Genomic DNA, 21,308 nt, shown 5'->3' with positions numbered 1-21,308 from the left:
TATCATGAAGGAGTCACAAGTGTAAAAGCCATGTTTCTAATTATCCCCCAATGCAATAGCCGCAGAACACAGATGGCCATGGCCTGCTAGAAGCCAGAGGGATAGTTCCTGATGGCCCCCAGGGTGAAGTAGGAATGCAGAGCAACTGGAGTGTCCCCCAGTCTCAGGTCATAGGTTGGGCGTTAATAGTCACAGAGCAGGCTCCCTGAGGTGTCTTCTCCTTGGAAACAGGATGTAGCGTCAACGGCGGCTGGAGGCAAATGGTGGGAGTGGGGCTGGGCCGTGTCCACACAGCATCTGGAGAATGCTCTCTGAAGACCCCTGGGCCAGATTCTCCAGAACATCTTGATTCTGACTCTCCTCTCCGCCTGCCCCCACTTCTAGGTCCCAGAGTGGTCTAGACAAAGGGCAGGTTTCTGGCCTGTGATGGCAGGCGAGGGTAGGGGAAGACGACCTGGATGGGGCAAGGACGACCCTGGAAAAGTCTGTGGCCGTAGGTCCTCTACCACCTTCCAGCCCTTCACAAGAGGGCAGGTTGGGGGCATGGAGCCTGACCCACTAGCAGAAGCGAACCTGGGTCCAATCTTCTGCTCAGACCCTGGGACTTCCTGAGTTGGACTCCTTGGGCAGGCGGTGGGGGTGGGGGTGGGGTGTGCTGCTGGCAGAAGGACACACATCAGCCTGCCCACAACCCCTATAGAAGAGCCTGGGCGGAGGGCTCCTCCATCCTGCCTACTTAGTCACCTGCTTCTGCTGAAAGCAGGGATCCCAGATCCTCTGCCCACCCCTCAGGGGGACAGGCGATGAGATGCCAAGACTCCTGGAACCCAGTGCTATGTGGGCCAACCAGTCTCTGCAGCCTGTACAAATGGGAGCATCTCCCCCTCCCAGGCAGCCTAAGGCCCAGGGTGGCGTGACAAAGAATGCAGGCCTGTGCCAGATGGGGCATGTGCCTGGCAGGCCTGCTGGGGCGGGACTGGAAGTGTGTGGGGGGGAAATCAAGAAACGAGACGCGAGCCGGAGGGTCCTTCCCACATCCAGTGGACTGTGTAGATCTTCACTGTTGACAAACTAGCTGGTTTCACTCACACCTCAGCAACAAAAACCTGTATTTAAGGGGCCGATTCCAGAGATCTGGACTGGAGAGAGCAAAGGAGTGTGGCTAGAGGTCCCCCTGGGAGGTGGAGGATACCGCTGCCTCCTCAGGGGGCTGGGCTGGGCCCCCAGCACTCCTGGCAGTGGTAGGCAGAGCTGGCTGCCAGCTCCAGCCTCCGCCCTGGATTCACTCTATCCCGGCTCAGATCTGTGGTTGGGCTTCATCCAGGGGGCCCTCCGCCAAGAAGGAGCGAGGCTGGATCTGCAGGGGTAAAACAAGCAGTGAGCGGAAGGGGCGAGGGCAGGCTGCACTCCGTGCCTTCTGTCTCCCCCGTCCCCCAAAGGCTTCGGCTCCATGGTAGGGGTCGGCTCCTCGGCCCGTGACCTCAGGGAACCGGTGATGGGCTCAAGTCTTCTGGGCTACCCTTCCTCTTACCCACCAGCATCCATTACCTTGAAGGGTGTGCTTATCCCCACCACAGAATGTAGGTTGTTGCTATAGTAAAAAAGGAGAAACTGATCCTCAGTCTCTCGGATGTCACTAATGTCGATGTACACCTGGAGGGAAGGACAGACGGAAGTGGATCAGCTCCATGGCCCCAGGCCCCATTCAGCTCTCAGCGACTAGGTATCCAGCTCTCTGTTCCTTCCAGAAGACAGGGGAGAGGTCAGACAAGCCCCCCTGCTGGAGATGTGGAATACCTATCTCAGGAAAGGGGGCAGGTACCTGGTTCAGCCCGTCGCTGAAGGAGACCTGGTTGTCCCTGACCCAGACATACGACACGTAGTCATTAATGTGGCGCAGCCCCACCTGTGGGAGGGGGATCAGGCAGGTGGTCAGTGGTCTGGGAGGACACGGGACCCATGTCAAGTCCTACGGAGAGGATGGTCTCATTTCTAAGGCTGGCCATCATACCACCTGCCTCTTCCCCTTCACTGCTAGCCCCTCGATGGGCAAGGACCCTTGGGGTGGATGAGGGTAGCTCTGCAGTCTCTGTGCCCAACTCCCATGAGCACTCAGAATAGATAAACCGGTGGGGGGTGCGACTGATGGGCTCCCTGCCCGCCTGCCACGTCACCTTGTACAGGCCAATCCAGTCCCAGGGGCTGCTGAGGAAGTCTGCGGTCAGGGAGTAGCTGATCAGCATGTCGCTCTCCGCGGTGCACGGGCTCTCGGGCAGCAGGGTGATCAGTGGGGCAGATACCAATGGCTTCAGCTACACACAGGGGCGGGAAGGGGTTGAAGTCCCACAGCATCATTCCCTTCCCTGAGACGAATGTCCTTACTGTGCCCTTGCAACGGTCAGGGTCAGTGGGGAGGGATGGAGGGGCACCCACAGGTGAACTCTACTAGGCTGCCCTTAGAGTATCAGACCTTGGCTGGCCAGCTGGAAAGAAGGGCCAAAGGCTGATCGGGGATGGCTGGCCCTGCCAGGAGGACGAGACTGGGGGCCAGCTGGGTAATCAAGCAGAGAGCCAAGTGCTGAGCAATGTCGGGGTGGGGGAGATCAGGGGCGCCGCTGGCGGGTTGAAGAAAGAAGCCAAGGAGTTGCTCGCAGGCCCTTCACGGTTCCTGACCCAAAGGCCCAAATCCAATTTGGGGGCCTCTGGTGAGAACAGCTATAGGCATGTGAAGGGACACTGTGGTATAAAGACAGACAAACAGTAAGAGGGCAGCCAGCAGCTCAAAGGAGGTGAACACTGCCTTAGTCATGAGATGGCAAGATACAAGGATGGAGGGGGCTCCCTTTGCAACCTGAGCCCGATAGGTGTAGGACAAATGAAAGCAAGTCCTATTTCACATGGTAGGTAATAAGCATAATGGAACTCAGGAGCCCCAGGGGACAGTACTAAGAGGAAATGGAAACCTACTGACAAAGGGTTTGAACACATTTTTGACGGACAGAGCCATCAACAGCTCCTAAGAAGAGCTGGGATACCTGACCCGGGAGGAAAGGCAATCATGTCCTCCCACAGGTCTCCCCTGGGGCATCTGCTGACATGAGAGCCCAGGGCGGGAGGGTCTGGGGATGTGGCCCAGCATGGCTGCTCCTCTGCCGAGTGCTGGGCAGCCCAGAAATTTACCTCCAAGTCAAAGGTGCTGGTGACAGGCTTATGGTCACTGACGCTGTACAGCATGTGGCTGACGTAGCTCCTCAGAAACAGGGTGAAGTGGGGGGCTGACAGCGTCGGGGTGTGGATGGCGGCCTGGGGCTGCCGCTTCAGCCTCCACAGGATGCGGTCGGTCCACGCGGGCTTGCGCTTTTTCTCACTGGGGGTGGGAGGAGAGGAAGAATGGGGAGAGAAGGGGTGGCAGGTGAGCAGGAAGGGACCCACGAGCTTGCTGGATGCCCTAACACCAGGGCCTGTCAGCAGTCACGAGATCACCCTGGGCCAGAGCTGGAGACCAGCATGGCAGCAGGGTGTCCAATGGAACCAAAAGTATGCTGGCCTTTGTCAGACTTAGCCAAGGACCCTCAGTAGACTAGAGGGTCACAATCAAATCGTGCCTCAGAAACATCCCATTTAAGCCTTTCTTAGTTCTTGAACAAAAGCAGCAGAACATCAAAGAAGCTGAGGTTTGGAATTTGGAGTGAGACAGACCTGAGCTGGAATTTGGCCTCCCCCATACTAAAGACCCGACCTTAGGGAAGGAAAGGGAAGCATTTAGGGAACGCTCACTACATGCCGGCAACCAGAACTATTTATTTCACTCTTCACAAGTGGAGAAAATGAGTCTTGGAGGGGAAGTAACTTTCCCAAAGTCACACAGCCACTGAGTGGTAGAGCCAGGACTCAAGGCCAGGCAGCATGACCACAGAGCATGTGCCCTTAATCACCAGGCCAACCCCTCTTAGGCCTCAGCTTCCTCATCTGTAGAAAGGAGATAATAGCAGTTATGTCATAGGGTTGCTGAGATGATTAAATGAGATGAAACACAAAAAATGTTTAGCACCATGCTTCGTACAACATAAACTCTGCATATACTGGCTATCGTGATGCTTTGTTCTCAAGAGTCAAGACCTCCCACCCGTTCTTTACTCACCAGCTTCCCTGACGGGCATAAGAGAGACCATATAGCCTGGTCAGATGATTCGCTGCTTTAAAACCTTTAAGGAGTCTTCACTGCTTCCAAAATAAAGCTCAAGTCTCCAAATGTGGCTTTCAAGGTGCACAGGAGCCTGACACCCCTTGTGCTACCTTATCTCCCTCCTCTGCCCCAGACCCACCTCCCCATGGTGAATCTCTCGAGCCTCTGGGCCTCTACTCTTACAGCTTTTGCTATCTATAACTCCCTTTGTCACAGGGAGAGGCCCAGTTCCAGTGCTGTTTTTGTCATAAAGCTGTCACTGACCTCTCTGCTTCCAAAGCATTCTACATAAGTACATCTCCTATTACAGTATATTGTAGTTCACTGTTTCCCAGTCAGCCTGTCAGTTAGCGTGTGAGCTTGGAAGGTAAGGACGGACTCTTGGCGTCTCCTGTGTATCCTCAGCATTAGCACAGAGCCTGTCATGCAGTAGGTACTCAAGAAGTGCTCGTGAAACCCAAAGAATTAAAAAAAACAAACCCAAGCTCATTCTCTTTCCTCAAAAATGTCCACCTAGGGACTTCCCTGGTGGCGCAGTGGATAAGAATCCTCCTGCCAATGCAGGGGACACGGGTTCGATCCCTGGTCCACGAAGATCCCACATGCCGCGGAGCAGCTAAGCCCGTGTGCCACAACTACTGAGCCTGTGCTCTAGAGCCCGCGTGCCTAGAGCCTGTGCTCCGCAACAAGAGAAGCCACCCCAATGAGAAGCCCGCGCACCGCGACGAAGAGTGGCCCCCACTCGCCGCAACCAGAGAAAGCCTGCACGCAGCAACAAAGACCCAATGCAGCCAAAAATAAGTAAAATTAAATCTTAAGAAAGAAATAAAATGGTTTAAAAAAGTGAAAAATGTATTTTAAAAAAATGCCCATTTATCCCAAAAAATGTCCACTTAATCATTTTTTAAAATAATTTATTTTATTTTTATTTATTTTTGGCTGCATTGGGTCTTCGTTGCTGTGCGTGGGCTTTCTCTAGTTGCGGCGAGCGGGGGCTACTCTTTGTCGCGGTGCGCGGGCTTCTCATTGCGGTGGCTTCTCTTGTTGCGGAGCACAGGCTCTAGGCACGTGGGCTTCAGTAGTTGTGGCTCACGGGCTCTAGAGCACAGGCTCAGTAGTTGTGGCACACGGGCTTAGTTGCTCCACAGCATGTGGGATCTTCGTGGACCAGGGCTCGAACCCATGTCCCCTGCACTGGCAGGCGGATTCTTAACCACTGCGCCACCAGGGAAGCCCTGCCCACCTAATCTTAACATATACAGTTTCATATGCTTATAATCAGTTTGAAATTCTATTTTTGTCTTCTGCTTTATTCACTTACTATTTTAAACAAATCTTTCTGGTATACTTCCATCACTTCAATAGCAATATGGTTTTCCAGCAATAGAGGCAGAATGGTGCCTCGGTGGTGAACTGACTCTAGTATCAGAGACCAGTTGGGGGAAGGTTTTGCCCCTGTTAATTAAGAGCTATGCGGTTCCAGGTTAGTGAATCTGGGGAGTGGTGCCTTTGGAGAGGGCACGGAAGCTCCTTCCCCTTCCCCATACCTTGTCCTATACATCTCTTCCATCTGCCTGCTTCTGAGTTATATCCTTTTACAACAAACCAGTAACGTAGTTTAAAAAAAAGCTCTGCCCTTGGGCAAGTGACTTCATCACTCCAAACCTCAGTTTCTTCCACTCTTAAGATGGGGTGCTAACAGTGCTTACTTCAAAGAAACATTGTCGAGGGAGTGGTCAAGAAGTGGGAACTGGCTAAACCACCTCTGCTCGGGGCTCCTGGGTTGTTTGAATCCTTCACTCTTCTGAGAAGTGTTCAGGGGATAATCGGAATGTGGTATTCCCATCCCAGAGACAACAGACACTCAATCTCCAAACCAATCTTGGACATTCAGTGCCTAGCAATTCTTAAAACTTGGTAATGAACCACATGAATGTACCACTCTCCCTTTCAAAGCATCCTCCCCGCCTCCACTTCCCTATTATGGTCAAGAGCCCATACTTGCTGTCCCGTCAGGATCCTCCCCAAGTCCTGACCACAGCCTGACTCTCCTTCCCCCTCAGTACCTCAGCTTGGCTCTGCTTCCTCCTTGGGACTTCAGCCTGTCTCCCTTTCCTCCTTTTCCATGGACTGGTCCACACTCATCACTGCGCACCTGTATTGTTCATTCTTTCAGTGAGCTTTACTGAGCCCTTATTATACGCCAGGCAACTGGGGATCTGCTAAATGGGATTGTCAAAGTCGTTGACGAGCTCGTTTAACACACAAGAGGAACAAATAAGCAAAATAAATATGTACCAACTAAATATTATACATTTCCCCCAGTTCTCCATTCCTAATAATAACTAAACACGGGGTCCTTCTGTGCATCAGACTGTTCCAATCCTTCCAACACTGGAAGAATGCCACGGGTCACATTTTCCTTCTTCTCCAGGACACTGAAGTTGAGCGAGGTCACCCTATGCAGGTGGGAGCTGGGTGCCTGCCCACGTTGCTGACTAGAGAGTCAGTGCTCCTTCCACTGCACCCGTCTCCTCCAGCTTGCCAGTGGTGGCCGATTCCCACTGTGTGTCACCAGAGCCGGGTCTCACTAATGCTTTTATTTTTTAATAAATTTATTTACTTATTTATTTTATTTTTGGTCATGTTGGGCCTTCATTGCTGTGAGCAGGGGCTACTCTTCGTTGCGGAGCATGGGCTGTAGGCATAGGCGTGCGGGCTTCAGTAGTTGTGGCTCGCGGGCTCTAGAGCACAGGCTCGGTAGTTGTGGCGCACAGATTTAGTTGCTCCGTGGCACGTGGCATCTTCCTGGACCAGGGCTTGAACCTGTGTCCCCTGCATTGGCAGGCTGATACTTAACCACTGCGCCACCAGGGAAGTCCCATCACTAATGCTTTTTTTGGCTGAATGGTCGTGACTGAGTACAAGAATTGTATCTGGAGATTACAGGCACACCTCGTTTCCTTGTGTTTCGCTTTTCTTGTACTGCGCCGATATTGTGATTTTTACAAATTGAACGTTTGTGGCAACACTGCATCGAGCAAGACCATTAGCACAATTTTTCAAACAGCATTTGTTCCCTTCATGTCTCTGAGTCACATTTTGGTAGTTCTTACAATATTTCAAGCTTTTTCATTATTGTTGTAATTGTTACAGTGATCTGTGATCCTTGATGTTACTATTGCAAAAAAAATGACGACTTGCTGAAGGCTAAGATGATGGTTAGCATTTTTTTACCAATAAAGTATTTTTAAATTAAGGTATGTACATTTTTTTTAGACATAATGCTATTGCACACTCAACAGACTACAGTATAGTGTAAACATAACTTTTTTTTTTTCAAACATAACTTTTTTATGTATCAGGAAACCAAAACATTTGTGTGACTCTCTTTATTGTGATATTCGCCTTACTGCGGTGGTCTGGAACCAAACCCGCAATCTCTCTCAGGTATGCCTGTAGTATGTCTTTACTTTCTAAAAATTAAAACCAAATAGCTCTGCAGGATTCTCCTGGCTTAAGAGCCTAGAAAACTTGAGCCAGTGTACTGACCCAAAAGTAGTGATGTGTTCCATTTTTGGGTCTGAGAGCACTTTTCCTTTCGGCTCCCTATAGATGGCTTCTAAGTGTCTCGCTGAACTCTGGACTCGAGCCTTGAATAGATTGATCATAACATCCTCTGCTCACTGCCTAGCAGAGAGGTGGACTGGGTTCCTGTCGACTGTAACAAAACCACTGCAATCCCTGACTTTAATAGGATTTCCTGCCCTCAGCCCTTTCACCCTCCCGTGTAATGGAGCTGACCTCGTTTCTCATTACATCTTGGCTCCGGGACGCTGCCGAGGCTGGGCAGAGCTCCGTACCATGCCCTGCATGCAGCTCAGTCCCTCTGTGCAGCGGGTCAACTCCACTCGAGATGCCTCTCAGCAGCGCTGCTGACTGATCAGAATGCCTGCGCTCCTTTCTGCCTCCCTGACAATAACTCTCATTGACTCCTCCTGGCTTCAGCTGCCCGCCTCCTTACCATTTGCTTTACCCTCCTTCGGCACTTCCACACAGAGTTCTGGAACCTTCTATGGGCCAACTCCTGGACTTGAGAGTGTTTATTTGGCTCTCTCACTCTGGGTGGGTCCCTCTGCTCCTTAAATACCTTATCTTTTCCTTTTGTCCTCTCAGGCTCCCAGTTTAAACATATGCCAGGCACTACGCTACACACCAGGGACGGTCATAAATCAGATCCAGTCTCTGTGCACTGGGCATTCATAGCACAGCAAGAAAGGCACACTGTGTCTTAAAAGCAACACTGAAAGCATGGTGTGTGCAAGGCTTGCAGGCAGCATAAGGGAAGGAGAGAACTCTCAGTGAAATGGGCAAGGGTCAGGAAAGGCTTTTCAGATGGTTCAGATGTCTGAACTGGGCTTTCAGGATGAATAACAGACTGATCAGACAGGAATGTTTCTGTTCACTATGTGGGGCTCGGCCCTGCCCACCGCAGGAGCTCCCAGATGGGAGTATTTCAGTTACGATGTCCCCCCATAAGGCCCCCTGTTCCTGTCCAGACATTCCTTCATTTCCTGGGCTCCAGGCAAGGGGAACTGGATTCACACAGACTCCAGTTCAAATTCCTGCTCCGTCACTTACTCTGTTACTACCTTACTTAGATCTTCCGAGACACAGTTTCCTTATATGTAAAAAGTCAGTATCAATGGAGCCTCCCTAATGAAGATACAGTATGAATGAAGTGGAGTGATGCGGGCAAAGCACTCTGCACAATGCCTGGCCCATGGTCAGCACTCAATAATGTCAGTCACAATGTGGATTATACCTATTATGTGGAAATAATATCTGCCTTCTCCTTAGCAAGGCTTTGCTATCCCAATCCTGCCCTCCTTTCTGCTGCTGCTGGCAAGACTGGCTGTGAACCCAGAGGCATTGTGGGCTAGAGGAAGGCATCGTGGGCAACACAGTCCAGAGAATTGGGTCTGAGCCCCAGCTCCGCCATCGCTAGCTGAGCCACCTGGGTAAGACCTTGAACAACTCTGAGCCTCTCTAGGCCATCTCAGTAACTTCCAGTCTCCTGCTGATTTCCCTCCCATAACCAGGGGTGTGGGCACAGGGACACCTGGCCATACGGTCTGTCAGCAGCTCTCTTCCTGCTGGCAAGTGAGGTTTTGAAGTCAACTGGTAGAGGGTCCCAGCCCCCAAGGCCCCAGCCTGTCCCACTGAGGCCTGACAATTTCCACAGTGACTCCATTGGACCTTCATTTCCAATGGATGGCTGGGGAGACTGTCGGCTGTGGACCCGGCCAGCAGGCCAGCTGGAGCCTGACCTCCTCCCTTCTTTCTGGCTTATACTGTAGCTCAGGCTGGACCCTGTTTCCAGCGTTCGTGCCCTCTTCTTGTGTGCACTGCCCTGGCTGTGACCCGACTCTGTCTTGCTCCACACACCTGAAATGGCTCATGCTCTCCCCCTTGCTTGGTGGGGACATCGTGGCTCTGCCACACGGCTTCCAGCACTGGGCCAGCAGCTCTTCCTCTCACCCCAGGCTGGCTGTGGACATACCTACTCACCTGCTAAATCCCAGAGGCCTGCGCCGCCCTGGAGGCGCCTCCTACCTCCCTCATAAGACAGTGTTGCTAGGGGAATACGTGAAGGAGCTGCTCCAGCTGAAACAAAGAGCCTCATAACATGTAGGGGGTTCTTTTTCTTCAAAGAGATGAGGATCCTTGCCCTAAATTGGGCCAGGGACCTCTTGCCAGAGCTACTTTTGCCCCTCTGCCTAAGCCTAAGGTTTTGGTGGTCACTTAGTCCTTTCTCAGCTTCTGAGAAAAGTTTTCAGTAAAACTGCCACCTAAAGACACGAATCTAAAAATAACAATAGGGACTTCCCTGGTGGCGCAGTGGTTAAGAATACGCCTGCCAATGCAGGGCACATGGGTTCGAGCCCTGGTCCGGGAAGATCCCACATACTGCGGAGCAACTAAGCCCGTGCGCCAGAACTACTGAGCCTATGCTCTAGAGCCCACGAGCCACAGCTACTGAGCCCACGTGCCACAACTACTGAGCCCGAGCGCCTAGAGCCCGTGCTCCGCAACAAGAGATGCCACCACAATGAGAAGCCCATGCAGCGCAACAAAGAGTAGCCCCCCGCTCGCCGCAACTAGAGAAAGCCCGCTTGCAGCAACGAAGACCCAACACAGCCAAAGATAAATAATAAATAAATTTATAAAAAAATAAATGATAAAATAAAATAAAAATAACAACAGCAGTTATCACAGTGCTTACCGGGTGCCAGGCACTGGTCTGGGCACATGCAAGGTCTCATTTAATCTTCAGTCTCATGAAATAGGTATTGTTATCATCCCCGTTTTATAGATGACAAAATTTAGACTTAAATACCGTGTCCAAGGTCATACAGTTGATGAAGGGCAGAGCTGTGCTTCTAACTACCAGATGCACTATCTCTACATCGTTCCCCATTAACTGCTCCCCTGACAACTACTACTTCACCTTCCTAAATAGTACCCGACCCACTCACAGCTGGGGCAGGGCTATGTAATACCAGTAATTGGCTGAGCCAAGCTTTCTGCCCCCTGTCTGGGTAGGATCAGAAAGTCCTGGGGAGCGGGGACAACAGGGACAACATTCTGGGGCAGGGGTTCCCAGAATGCTGAAGTACAGTCCCCTCAAGTCAGCAATCAACTGTCTTCCCTCCCCTTTGGCTCTACCTGCCCTGACCCCAACCCCTATTCCTAGTCTCCCCTTCCTGCTCTCTCTGCGGACAATCTGGGTCAGCTCCCACGGTCAGCATCTCACGAGGGGGGCGGGTGGTGCCACTCCTGAGAGGTGATGGCTGGATCTATTCCTGCTTCCCCGACACTTCTATTCGGAGGCAGCTCCCACTGCCACTAGGGCCAGCACGATCTGACTTCCCAGGCCCAGATCTGCGACAGGCTGATCCTCTCCTGGTGGAGCCCCCTCACCTGGTGTCATAGTTGCTGGAGTTCTTATCAAACTTGTAGGTGGGCGGGAAGAGCAGGGGGCCCTCCTGGAACTCCCGGAGCAGCGGGTCGTGTCTCTTGGCAATGCTGAGCTGGAGGGAAAGGCACAGTCCCATCTCCCAGCAGTCCTGCCCCAACAGTCTGGCACCACGCTCCAGTCAAGGGCTGGCACATGCCATCGCAGTGGGGCAAGAGTCAAACCCGGCCACTCCACCTCCTCACTGCCCCAGCGGCAGCCTCGGCACCCCAGCCCCCGGCGCCCTCACCCCCGGGAGATCAGCTGGATCCTTTTGCAAACATTACCCCACGGTCCCAGGGGAGGCAGCTGCCTGCCCTTTCCCAGTTCTTGGACTACAGGGACCAGGCTCTAAATTCCATCTCCCTGGCAGCCACCAGCAGACGTGTGTCAGAGGGGAGGCTGGGGTAGCCAGGGTACCCCAAAGGGGTGGTATCTCATCCTCTAGGAGGCAAGCCAGGCTGGGGGTGGGAAAGACAACAGGGACACAAGAGGGCTGGCGATGGTGCAGGGCCACAGCAGGCCGAAGCCCTTCTCGCTCCCTAATCTCATGCACACCCTGCGTCCTCGCTTCTCCAGCTGGAGACCGGGGCGGCCGGACAGGACTGGCTGCCCTACCCGCAGAGGTGAAGCCCTATTAGACCCCACCCTGCCTGGGAACAGGGACTCGGGCGGCCTGGGAAAGCAGAACAGGCACTAGAGAACCTCCCCACATCTCATGTTGACCTCCACCCACCACGGGCTCAGACCACCCTTCGCGGCCCTCCCCTCATCAGATACCTGATCCTTCTCCCACAGGTCACCGTAGCACCGATTTTTTATGGATTCCCGAACAAAGTGCAACCCAAAGTCCTCAATCCGAAAGTTCATGTCTCCAAACCAGAGAATGAGGCTTCAGAAAGAAAGGAAAGCAGGCGGTCTGAAGGTTTGTGACGAGGTCAGAAAAGGCAGGACCACAGGGGTTCTGGCCACTCACTGCAGGGCTGCGGGAGAGCAGAAAGCTCGAGAGGTGGGTGAGAAGATCAGGTGAAGACAAGAGCAGGGCCCAACGGGACTGTTCTCATGGCCCCCACCCCGCCACCATTTAAGCTGAAGAGATGAGCCCCAAGGGGCACGCGGCAAATATGGAGCAGGCTCTAGCCCTCCCTCCTCAACTGGGCACCAGGCAAGGCTGAGAACCAGCCCTTCCGGGGACCTCAGGAACCACGAGGTTCTTGACCTGGGATGTTTGGAAGTGCCCAGAGTTTCCAGGCAGGGCAGAGGGGCCAGGGAAAGGGAAGGTGTTCCAGACCTCAGGGAGGCAAAGCTGCATAGGAGAGCAGATGGGGTGTCAGGAAAGAGGCTGGGAGAGGGTGGGAGATGGGGCGGACTGCCTCCGGCTGGGGAGCAGTGACCGGGCAGAGCGTGCTTGCCTGGGCTGGCCTGGGGGAGAGGGCAGGGGCTGCAGTTCACAACGGCATGCTCACTCGTGGTCCAGGATGTTGGGGACATCCTGTGCCTCAAAATTCTGCATCTCCAGGATCCGGTCAAAGTGCTCCAGCCGCTGGTCATTGTTGGCCACGTGGGGGGGCAGGTGGCAGTTGACGATGCTGACATAGTAGCCGTAAAACTTCAGGAAGATTTTGACACCCCCTTTGTTCCCCTGGTAGGTGGGCAAAAGGGTGGGAAGCCATTCTAGGGGGGATACACCTCTCTTTCCCCATCCTAGACCTGAGGGCAGATGGTCTCACCTCCTGTAGGATCTCCCAGAGTCAGACACTCAGCTCCCAGAGTGGCCTCTCCATCCACAGAGCCCAGCTCATCCACCTGCCATCCTAGGGATGCTAAGCCCCCCTGAGGCGGGAAGGTGGCTATGCAGGGCACTGGCCTGGACAGAGTGCCAAGATTCATTTCACCCCCTTTTTCATTTGCCCAGCTCTAAAGCCCCCAGCCCTGCCCATCCCAGTGAGACGGCCCCCCAGCTCTTGACTCACACAACAGCTCAGTCCTTACCCAGTACCCGAAGAGGCCAGTGGGGGTGGATTTAGTAGAGAGGATCTGGATAAAGGGCAAATGCTGATACTTGGCAAAGATCAGTAAGAGAAGCCCCTGCATGCGGACACTGGAGACCTGCAGGACAGAGGGGCAATGGTCATTTGTGTCCCTCCAGGCCCTGTGCTGGGCGCTCTAGAGAGCCCTGATCCACATGGATGTCCTGCCCCAGGGGTCTATGGGATCTCTGCAGATGGAGTCTCAGCTACCAAATGATGCATTCTGGAAGCTAAGCAAGTTCCAGTTTCTGCTCCTGGGCTTGGGGGTGGAGGGCAGAGAAGACAAGGCTGCCAGGGACCCACTGCCATCAGGAAGTCACCGACTCCTCGGCCCTGGCCCAGGCACGGTCAGGTGCTCTTCTCCTCAGTGTCCTCCTGAGTTTCCATTGGGTACTGTGCGCCGGGGCTCAAAGAACTTCAAAGATGCTCTATGGGACAGTGGCTAAGGGCCAGATCTGGGTTCAAATCCCAGCTCGGGCTCTTAGTATTTGATACTGGGCAAGTCTCAGCCTATCTTCTCATTAATAAAGCAGGACTCTATCTCAAAGATGCTGGATTAACTGGCAGCTATTATTTTTTTGGTTTAGGGATTCTTGAAAGTAAACGCAGGGAAGAAGCATGAGAGAGCCTTCTAGGGTGCTGAAAATGTTCTGTATCTTGATTTGACCAGTGGTAACATGTTCTGCGTATACATATAAAAATCCACCTGGGGACTTCCCTGGTGGTCCAGTGGTTAAGACTCTGAGCTTCCACTGCAGGGGGCACGGGTTCCAACCCTGGTCAAGGAACTAAGATTCCACATGCTGTGTGGCGTGGCCAAAAAAAAAAAAAAAGAAAATCCATCAAACTGTAGACTTAATTTCTGTATACATTATAGCTCAGTGGAAAAAAATTAAGAAAATGCTACTGAAAAATAATATAGACTGTGGGCAGTTGGTGTGTACGAAGGCCACGCAGAGGGGATGAGAGCGAGCACAGAGGACGTGTGTTCACAGATTGGGGAGAGTAGCTACCGTCCACTGACACACTGCCTTGCTCATTTAATCTTCTAGCCAACCCTTCAAGGCAGCACCGAAGGACCGAGGCTCAAGGAGACTAAGGAACCAGTAGGACTACCTGGATATTCAAAGGACCAGGACTGCCAAAATCCCTGCTCTCTGTGGCCGCGGAGGTGGGGTGGGAATGGGCCAGTGACCCTCTCTCTCAGCTGCAGGCTGTCTACACCCACCACCCGAGTAGCTATTTCCGGAGCATGAGGTGCAGAGGCCAAGGAGGAAATCCCCGGGTGGGGAGTGTGTACTGGGGCCTTCCAGGAATTATGAAACTTGATCCCACAGGCCAGGAGCTCTGGGACGGTGGAGGAGTCAAAGCAGGGGGAACCCCAAATCCAAGACCGAGGAAGGGAGGTGTGAGAAACTAGGGTTCGGCAGAGGTTGCTACAGATGTGTCCCCTGCCTCACTCTCCATCCCCGGTCTCGGTCTCTCCCCTTCGCATGCAAATATGACAATGGAAGTGGGCGAAGGGCTGGACTAAGAGGGACTGACTCCCAGGGAGCTGATAAAGATTCAGGAAGAGTTTCAAGCTGAATCTGAACCCATAGAGTGGGTTGGGGCGATGGGCTCTACCACAAAGGCACCAGCTCGCTTTGAGAAGCCGCAGGGAAGGGGGCGTGGTGCAGGGAGGATGGAGGTGGGGGTGGGGCTGTGGGGAAAGGCAGGAGGCTCGAGGGGAAGTTCCAGTGGAGGAAATGAAGTAGGAGGAGCTAAGGAAGGGACTAGAGGGAGGTGGCTGGGAGCCTAGGAGCCGGCCAAGGGGGTCAGCCCCAGGCTTCTCAACCCGTGGCTGGCAACTTCTGGCTAAGGAATAGGCTGCAGGCAGGGCTCGCCCTTCACCTCCACTCTCGGCCTGGGGAAGAAAGGTCATTTGCTTTGGGTGCCAGGCCCTCAGGCTGCTCTCCCAACCTTGGGAGGCCGCATGGATAGAATGAGCTGTGTCCATGCCGCAAGATGAGCTCACTTCCTTGGCTCAATTCCATCCTGCCAATCCCTTGCCAGTTAGCCAAGGTACAAGGAGGCCGCCAGGCTTGGAAAGGGAGTGGGTGGTGAGAGAGAAGCAGTTCTGCCCTCCGAGAAGGTCCAGCTCCAAGTCTGCAGCAAGAGGCCCGAGTGTGATGTGGAGGGAGCCAAGGGCTTGGGGGCTAGCATTTTTTAGCCTCAGCAGCAGGACCAAAACCTTGTCTGCCGTCCTCCTGGCTCTGCCCTCCTCGGGAGGACTCACAGCTCTTGCTTCAGCACCCTTAGGCAAACTAGGGTAACAGAATTAATTCTGAAGAAATCCAGTCACCCAGGGAAGGGAAGAAAGGAATTCTGGTATTTCCAGGAAGCATTGCTTCTTGGAGGTATTTTGAGTGGGAGTGTGTTTCATCCCTTGGCTGTGCAGGGCAGAAGGGTGAGATCCAGCAATCTAGAGCCTTCCTGTAGATGCTCCTATGGTCTAAAGATTCCCCAAAGAATACTGGCCCTACAGACTGAGAACCTTTTCCCTCCACACCTGTGTCCCCTCTCCTAACCTCTTCGCCCCTGAGAATTTGAGGTGCATATCCCTTATGATCAGAGGATACCCTCTGATACCAGCAGGCGAGTCGTGGGATACCTGTCAGCCTTAGAGATCATCAGTACAGCAATAAAGTGCAGAAGCCAAGAACATGGGTTATTAAGTTTGAAAGATCTGGATCTGAACCCCAGATATCCTGTGAAACCTCTGAGTCTTGGTTTTACCTGTATAATACCCATATTTCAAAAGAGTTAAGATTTTTAAATAACGCATATAAAGAGTTTGCTTATAATGCTTAACACCAAGTAAGCACTCGATAGATGGTGGCAGGTATTATGCTCTGAGATTTCAGGCTGGGCCTGAGAGTAGAGATTGGAGGCAGGGGGTGGGGTAGGCACTGAGGTGTTACTAAGCCCTGCTGCACCTCCCCAAGGAATTCTCCTAACCTGAAAAATATCAAGGTCTTAAACTAGCCCCTGGGGTTCCAGCTCAGCTCCAGCTACCTCTGAACACACAAGGCAGGCAGGAGCCCCAGGGAGCCACGTGCAACTGAGGTTTGGGCCTTTAAATAAAAGGGAAACAGCATGAAAGCTGGAGTGGGAGACCAAAGGACTAGGGATTAGTGATACGAGGTGAGACACATTTCCCAATGGCCCATGAACTTGTAAGTTACCTTGACGAAGCTCAGAGGGGAAAGCACATCCATGAAGAAACTGCTCCATGGGTCTTCAAAGGCAGTGTCAGAAAGGAGGCTCATGATCCCACAGTTCATTTCCTGCAAACTGCCCATCCCAGGTCAGAGGCTTCCCCCTGGCCCGGAGGGCGCTGCCTATGCCGCAGACATTTAGCACTGCCCTCAGCCGACTTTCCAGCCTTGGGCTCTCATGACCATGGTCTCTCCCTCCCCTGGCTGTTGACTGCCAACCCCTTGCCATTGCTGATCCAGGACAACAGACACTGCCTGGCCCTGATGCAGGCTGAAAGCTCCTGGCCTTCAGACTCCAGAGTGAGGGCGTACAGGTTACAGCGGTTCCCCACAGGGACAACTTGGGACTGGTCAGGCTTACCTGATCTCAGATATAGGGATGCGTGACGGGCCCTGCAGACACCTACCCAATGACATACACGTCCAGATTCAGGTTCAGGTTGTTCAGCTGAAGCAGATCACTGAGGTCTGGAGGGGGTGCTGCAGAGGCCACGTTCCATGTCACGACATGTATGCTGAGAAGGGAAGCCATGGAGGAAGGAGGATGAGCCCTCATCCAGGTAACAGACAGGGGGCTGCGCCTGCTAACGGCTGCACCACAATCCGCTGTAGTCTGAATGGGAAACGTGTGTTTCTGCATCTGGTGGAGGGAATAGGGCCACTGAACTACAAGCCCTTCATCTTCACCTCTGTCCCCAAAGCAGTAAATTCCCACCCTGGATTGGCTCCTCCGTGCAGGCGTACAGTTCCCTACACCTGGCAGCACTGGTGCTGCTGACACTAGGAGAGCTGCCAAAGTGGGGCTGAAGGTTTCGGAGTCAGGCAAGGGAAGGGGTGTGGATGGGGTGGACCGTCAGGAATTTATTAATTCCACCAGCCCTTCATCTATGGCTCAGTAAGCAACTTTCCGCCCCCACTCTTCAATCCACGGGATCCTACAACCACCAGAAAGATTCTGGAGGTTCAGTTTTCACCTTGTGAGAGGCCTTAGTACTGCAAGACGGGAATTTCAAAAATAACAGAGATAACAGCACCACATTTCCTTCCTCACTCATCTCTGGAGCACAACCAATTCTGCCAAGCATTTCAGAAGAGCCTAAGAAGATTCTAAATAACAGGTTTCTCAACATCTCTCTCAAGACTCTACCCTCTTTTGGGAAAAGTCATCAGTTAGATAACATCCACCTCAGCTTCACATAAACCCTAGGGAAACAACAGATCTAATCAGCAGCTCAGGGGATGGACAGACTTGCAAATCTCTTCATTTGAATAGTTACAGTAATGCTCCCAGGAAGCCCCCAGATTGTGCTGAGTACAGAACAGGCAGGGGCTACAAACCCTGCAGAGACCAAGAAGAACCACCAAGCCTCAGGTGAGTCCTAGGCACACCGTAAGGAGGAGGACCTGTAACAGTGGAAGATGCAGAATGGGGGCAGAGGGCGGAAGGAAAGGTTAGGATGTCCTTAAACATCTTTTCTCCACCAGACCCTGTTCTTAGAGGTCCATGTTCTAAAGAGCACAAATTGAAGAAATTCTTGGCCAGCTTAAAGCAACTTCCTGCCCCTCCATATGAACATCAACAAAACAATACAATAACCACCTTCCCAGGCACTCAGCCAGAGGTTCCGTGCTTCGTTTGCTTACGGTCTCCCCCTGCTGTCCAACGGAGGATTAAGAGGCAGCTCTTTTACTCTAAGGCTCCTTGTTTTCCCAGGGACCTGCTCTAAGTGGATGGAGAGCCAAAGCCGGGATTTCTTGTTCCCACTTTTAGGTCCCACGATTAGCAGCAAATCCTTGCATCGTGACCGGCACTAAGTTGGTGATTAGCGTTGTACCTCGTTAAAGAACAAGCATGAGACCAGGCTATTATCACTTCACTAAAGGATCTTATCTAAATCTGATTTTGGGTTTCAGGAGGTCACAACGGGGTCAGGCAGACCCCATGATGTATGTGCTGATCCAAAGTAAGAACAAGGTTTCTACTCTAGAGCTAAGGGGAGAGTGCTTCGTTGTTTTTAACTTCTAACAGCCCAACACTGCTGCCTCCTCCAGAACCCAACTGGGCCACCTGCTTGGGGCGTCCAAGTGGGCAAGAACTTGGTGGCCTGAGTTTGGAGGGGGCGCGGGGTTCGACCCAACACAGCCCTCTCGATACTGGCCTGGGAGAATGTGGGAGGCCTCAGAACCAGAAGCAGCCCTGTAGGTCTGGCCCTTTCTCTCCCAGTCTGGTTCTGCCCCAGACCCGCAGCCCCGATTGGGTCGGAGGCAGTGATCCCGCCCCGAGCAGGCCGGCCTGCCCGCAGTCGCCTTCCTCACCTGAGCGTCCTGACTCTCAGCTCGGTCTGTGGGTTCATGGCCGCCATCGTCCCCACGCGGTGGCCCGGCCGGCTCGCGTCTCCCCGCCGCAGCCTGTCCTGGCCCAATCTGCCCCCCTCTGGCAGCAGGTGCCGCCGGCCAGCTCCCTCTCCCGATTGTTTTTCTTCCGGATTTAGGCCCTCCGCTTCGGCTTCCGTAAGAGGCGGGGTCTGAGGGCACGGAGGGCTCTGGGTGGCGGGCTCGGGGAGAAGAGGCGGAACTCTTCAAGGAGCGCGAAACGGTGAAAGGCTGAGGGGAAAGGGGCCGAGGGGACGGGGACGTAAGAGAGGCGTGTCCTCGTGTCACCAGACCCCGATACAACACTGCCCCGCCCAGGGGCCGGGGCGCGCCGTGGCCCAGACACCGCCCAGGCGGCTCCCAGCGTGCCTCGCGCGAGGTCGGCCTGGAGGGGCCGTCTTCCGGCGGAAGCTGCCGCCTCGCCCCGCCCCGGCGCGTCGCGTTTCACTAGCACAGAACGTGAGGTCTCGGCCCTCGGCGTCGTCTCCCTCCAGGTTCCCAACGTCCCGAGGGGCAGAAGGCGAGGGGAGGCGGCGCAGCCACCCACTGTCCGGCCTGTAATCCAGTCTCTTTCCCAACTACAGGTAATCTCTCTCCTCTTGGTCAGTGAGCGCCTCCATTCTCCACTCTCACGTTCAAGTGTTTTCCGCTCTTCAAACTCATGCAAGCTATTACACATTGGACGTTTGGGGGCTCCTGGACTCAGAAGGCTATACATCAGTGAACGAAAAATAAGTCACTGCCTCTATTTACGACCAAACATGAAATGAAGATTATTTATTGTGCCAAAGACTAACTATAATTTCCTTCAATCACTGGTTCTTAATTTTTTTGGGGGGGGCGGGGGCAGGACAGTGCATGGGATTCCTTTGAAGAACTGATGAGAGCCATGACTCTCCCCAGAAAAATGCACAACTTTACAAACAAGCTTCATGAGGTTTACAGACTCGGAAGCCAGGGTTAAGAACAACCTTAAATAAATGTTTTCCTTGGTAGGATGGGTAAAAGAGGGGGATGTGGAGAGGAGGGAAGACAAAAACAAAAAGGAAATACTGCCAGCAGAAGATGGCCAAATTACTTTCAGAAATGTGATATTTGCATAAGTAAAATGATAAGGGGATTGTTTTAGTTTACAGAAATCAACATGCAACAATTTTCAGAGATATCCTGTATCTTTCTAATCCTTCTCTGGTAAAACTGGGGAGATCAGCAAGAGTTTGAGGATACCTAAGTTGTAAAATGGACATAAGGACATCACCAATAAGCTGGACTCCAGAAAGCTCTGTCTAGGATTTTATTAGACTGCTTTTTCCCCCAATATAACCCATATTGGAAGATTGAGACAAAAAGGCACAAACTCACATTAAATAAACAAGGTAATCTAATCAGTTCTACAAAGTGTATTTTGTAAAAGAAGTAGCACTAGGAACCAACCAAAATATGTCAGGGAGTCCCAGCAGGGACTGTAAGAGAATTTGGGAAGATATACACATGTCCACAATACTGACCCTGTCCCCAACCTCTCTCCATGAGAAGGCCAGAGCCCAGCACCCCTCCTATAGAGGCACTGCTGCTTCCAACTGGGACAGCGGCCCTGAAAGCAGCTGGTCTGAAGGGGCGTGGCACATCCTAAGGTACTACCCCAGGAGCTGAGCCTTGCATCATAAGCCCCTCTGAGTGCTAGTCAGTTTGGGGGGTGGGTAAGGAGGGAAGGGGGATACTTAAAAGAAGCCAACACTGCTGCCCAGCAGCGACACTATCCATGGGGACGGAACAGACCAGGCACGTCCCTTCTTATGTTGATGTGGGCTGGAGCCCCAAATCCAGCTGACCTCAGGAAACACCAGTTCAGCTCTTGTGGAAGCTGAACTGGGGCAACAGGTGGAGGTGGGAGGAGCCAGAGAAAAGGCCGACAAGGAGCGAGCCCTGCCCCTAGAATTGGAGTGATATGTGTGGATCTCAGAGAAGAGCTGAAGGGAGGAGACTGACAACTGCTGACCCTCAAACCACATAAACAATAGTCTGCCTAGAATATCACCGTTTGTTTCTCCCAGGCTAACCCACATCTGGACTTAACTTAGTTGATGAATGTTAAGAAGGGAAAAAGCTTTAAGCACAAATATAATTATAGCTAATACAGAGCTTGTAGGAAAACATTTATATTTTTCTCCAGTAGGAATGTCTATTCAACTTTCCCAGTCAAATAAATGCTACCAGCAGTTGGGATGCTAATAACCAACTGAATTGCCCCAGATCCACTACTATAGACCCCACAAGGTGAGGAGACTGTGACAGGATATCTCCCGGCCCCAGAGGTGGCCTCAGTGAAGGTGGGAGCTAACCACGCTGAGTCTGTCCACCCTTACCCCAGGAGGGCCACAGGAAAGCAGCCATCAGGAAGTCACAGGTTTCATCCTGTGTGACACTCCCTTATTGCACTT

At 52.8% G+C, this 21,308-nt stretch overlaps 1 protein-coding gene across 3 annotated transcripts; it reads right to left on the bottom strand.

Annotated features, from left to right (window-relative positions):
* Positions 1-1,092: 1,092 nt before the first annotated feature.
* On the bottom strand, positions 1,093-18,966 carry INPP5K (inositol polyphosphate-5-phosphatase K; the record flags this gene model as incomplete). Of its 3 annotated transcripts, XM_082678459.1 has the most annotated exons (12): positions 1,093-1,357; positions 1,549-1,653; positions 1,823-1,906; positions 2,175-2,312; positions 3,181-3,367; positions 11,171-11,280; positions 11,985-12,096; positions 12,671-12,846; positions 13,197-13,313; positions 16,462-16,570; positions 16,902-17,009; positions 18,811-18,966. In XM_082678459.1, the coding sequence occupies 12 exons, from the start codon at positions 18,855-18,857 to the stop codon at positions 1,298-1,300; spliced, it is 1,353 nt and encodes a 450-aa protein (XP_082534585.1). In that variant the 3' UTR covers positions 1,093-1,297. The 3 variants fall into 3 exon arrangements, with proteins under 3 accessions (XP_082534585.1, XP_082534584.1, XP_082534586.1); XM_082678458.1 differs by lacking the exon at positions 18,811-18,966 and having other exon boundaries at positions 16,902-17,134; XM_082678460.1 differs by lacking the exon at positions 1,093-1,357 and having other exon boundaries at positions 1,604-1,741.
* Positions 18,967-21,308: the final 2,342 nt, after the last annotated feature.

The sequence above is a fragment of the Grampus griseus genome, assembly GCF_964374135.1.
Source record: "Grampus griseus genome assembly, chromosome: 20".
Classification (NCBI taxonomy): domain Eukaryota; kingdom Metazoa; phylum Chordata; class Mammalia; order Artiodactyla; family Delphinidae; genus Grampus; species Grampus griseus.
This window is presented reverse-complemented; position numbering and strand designations above follow the sequence as displayed.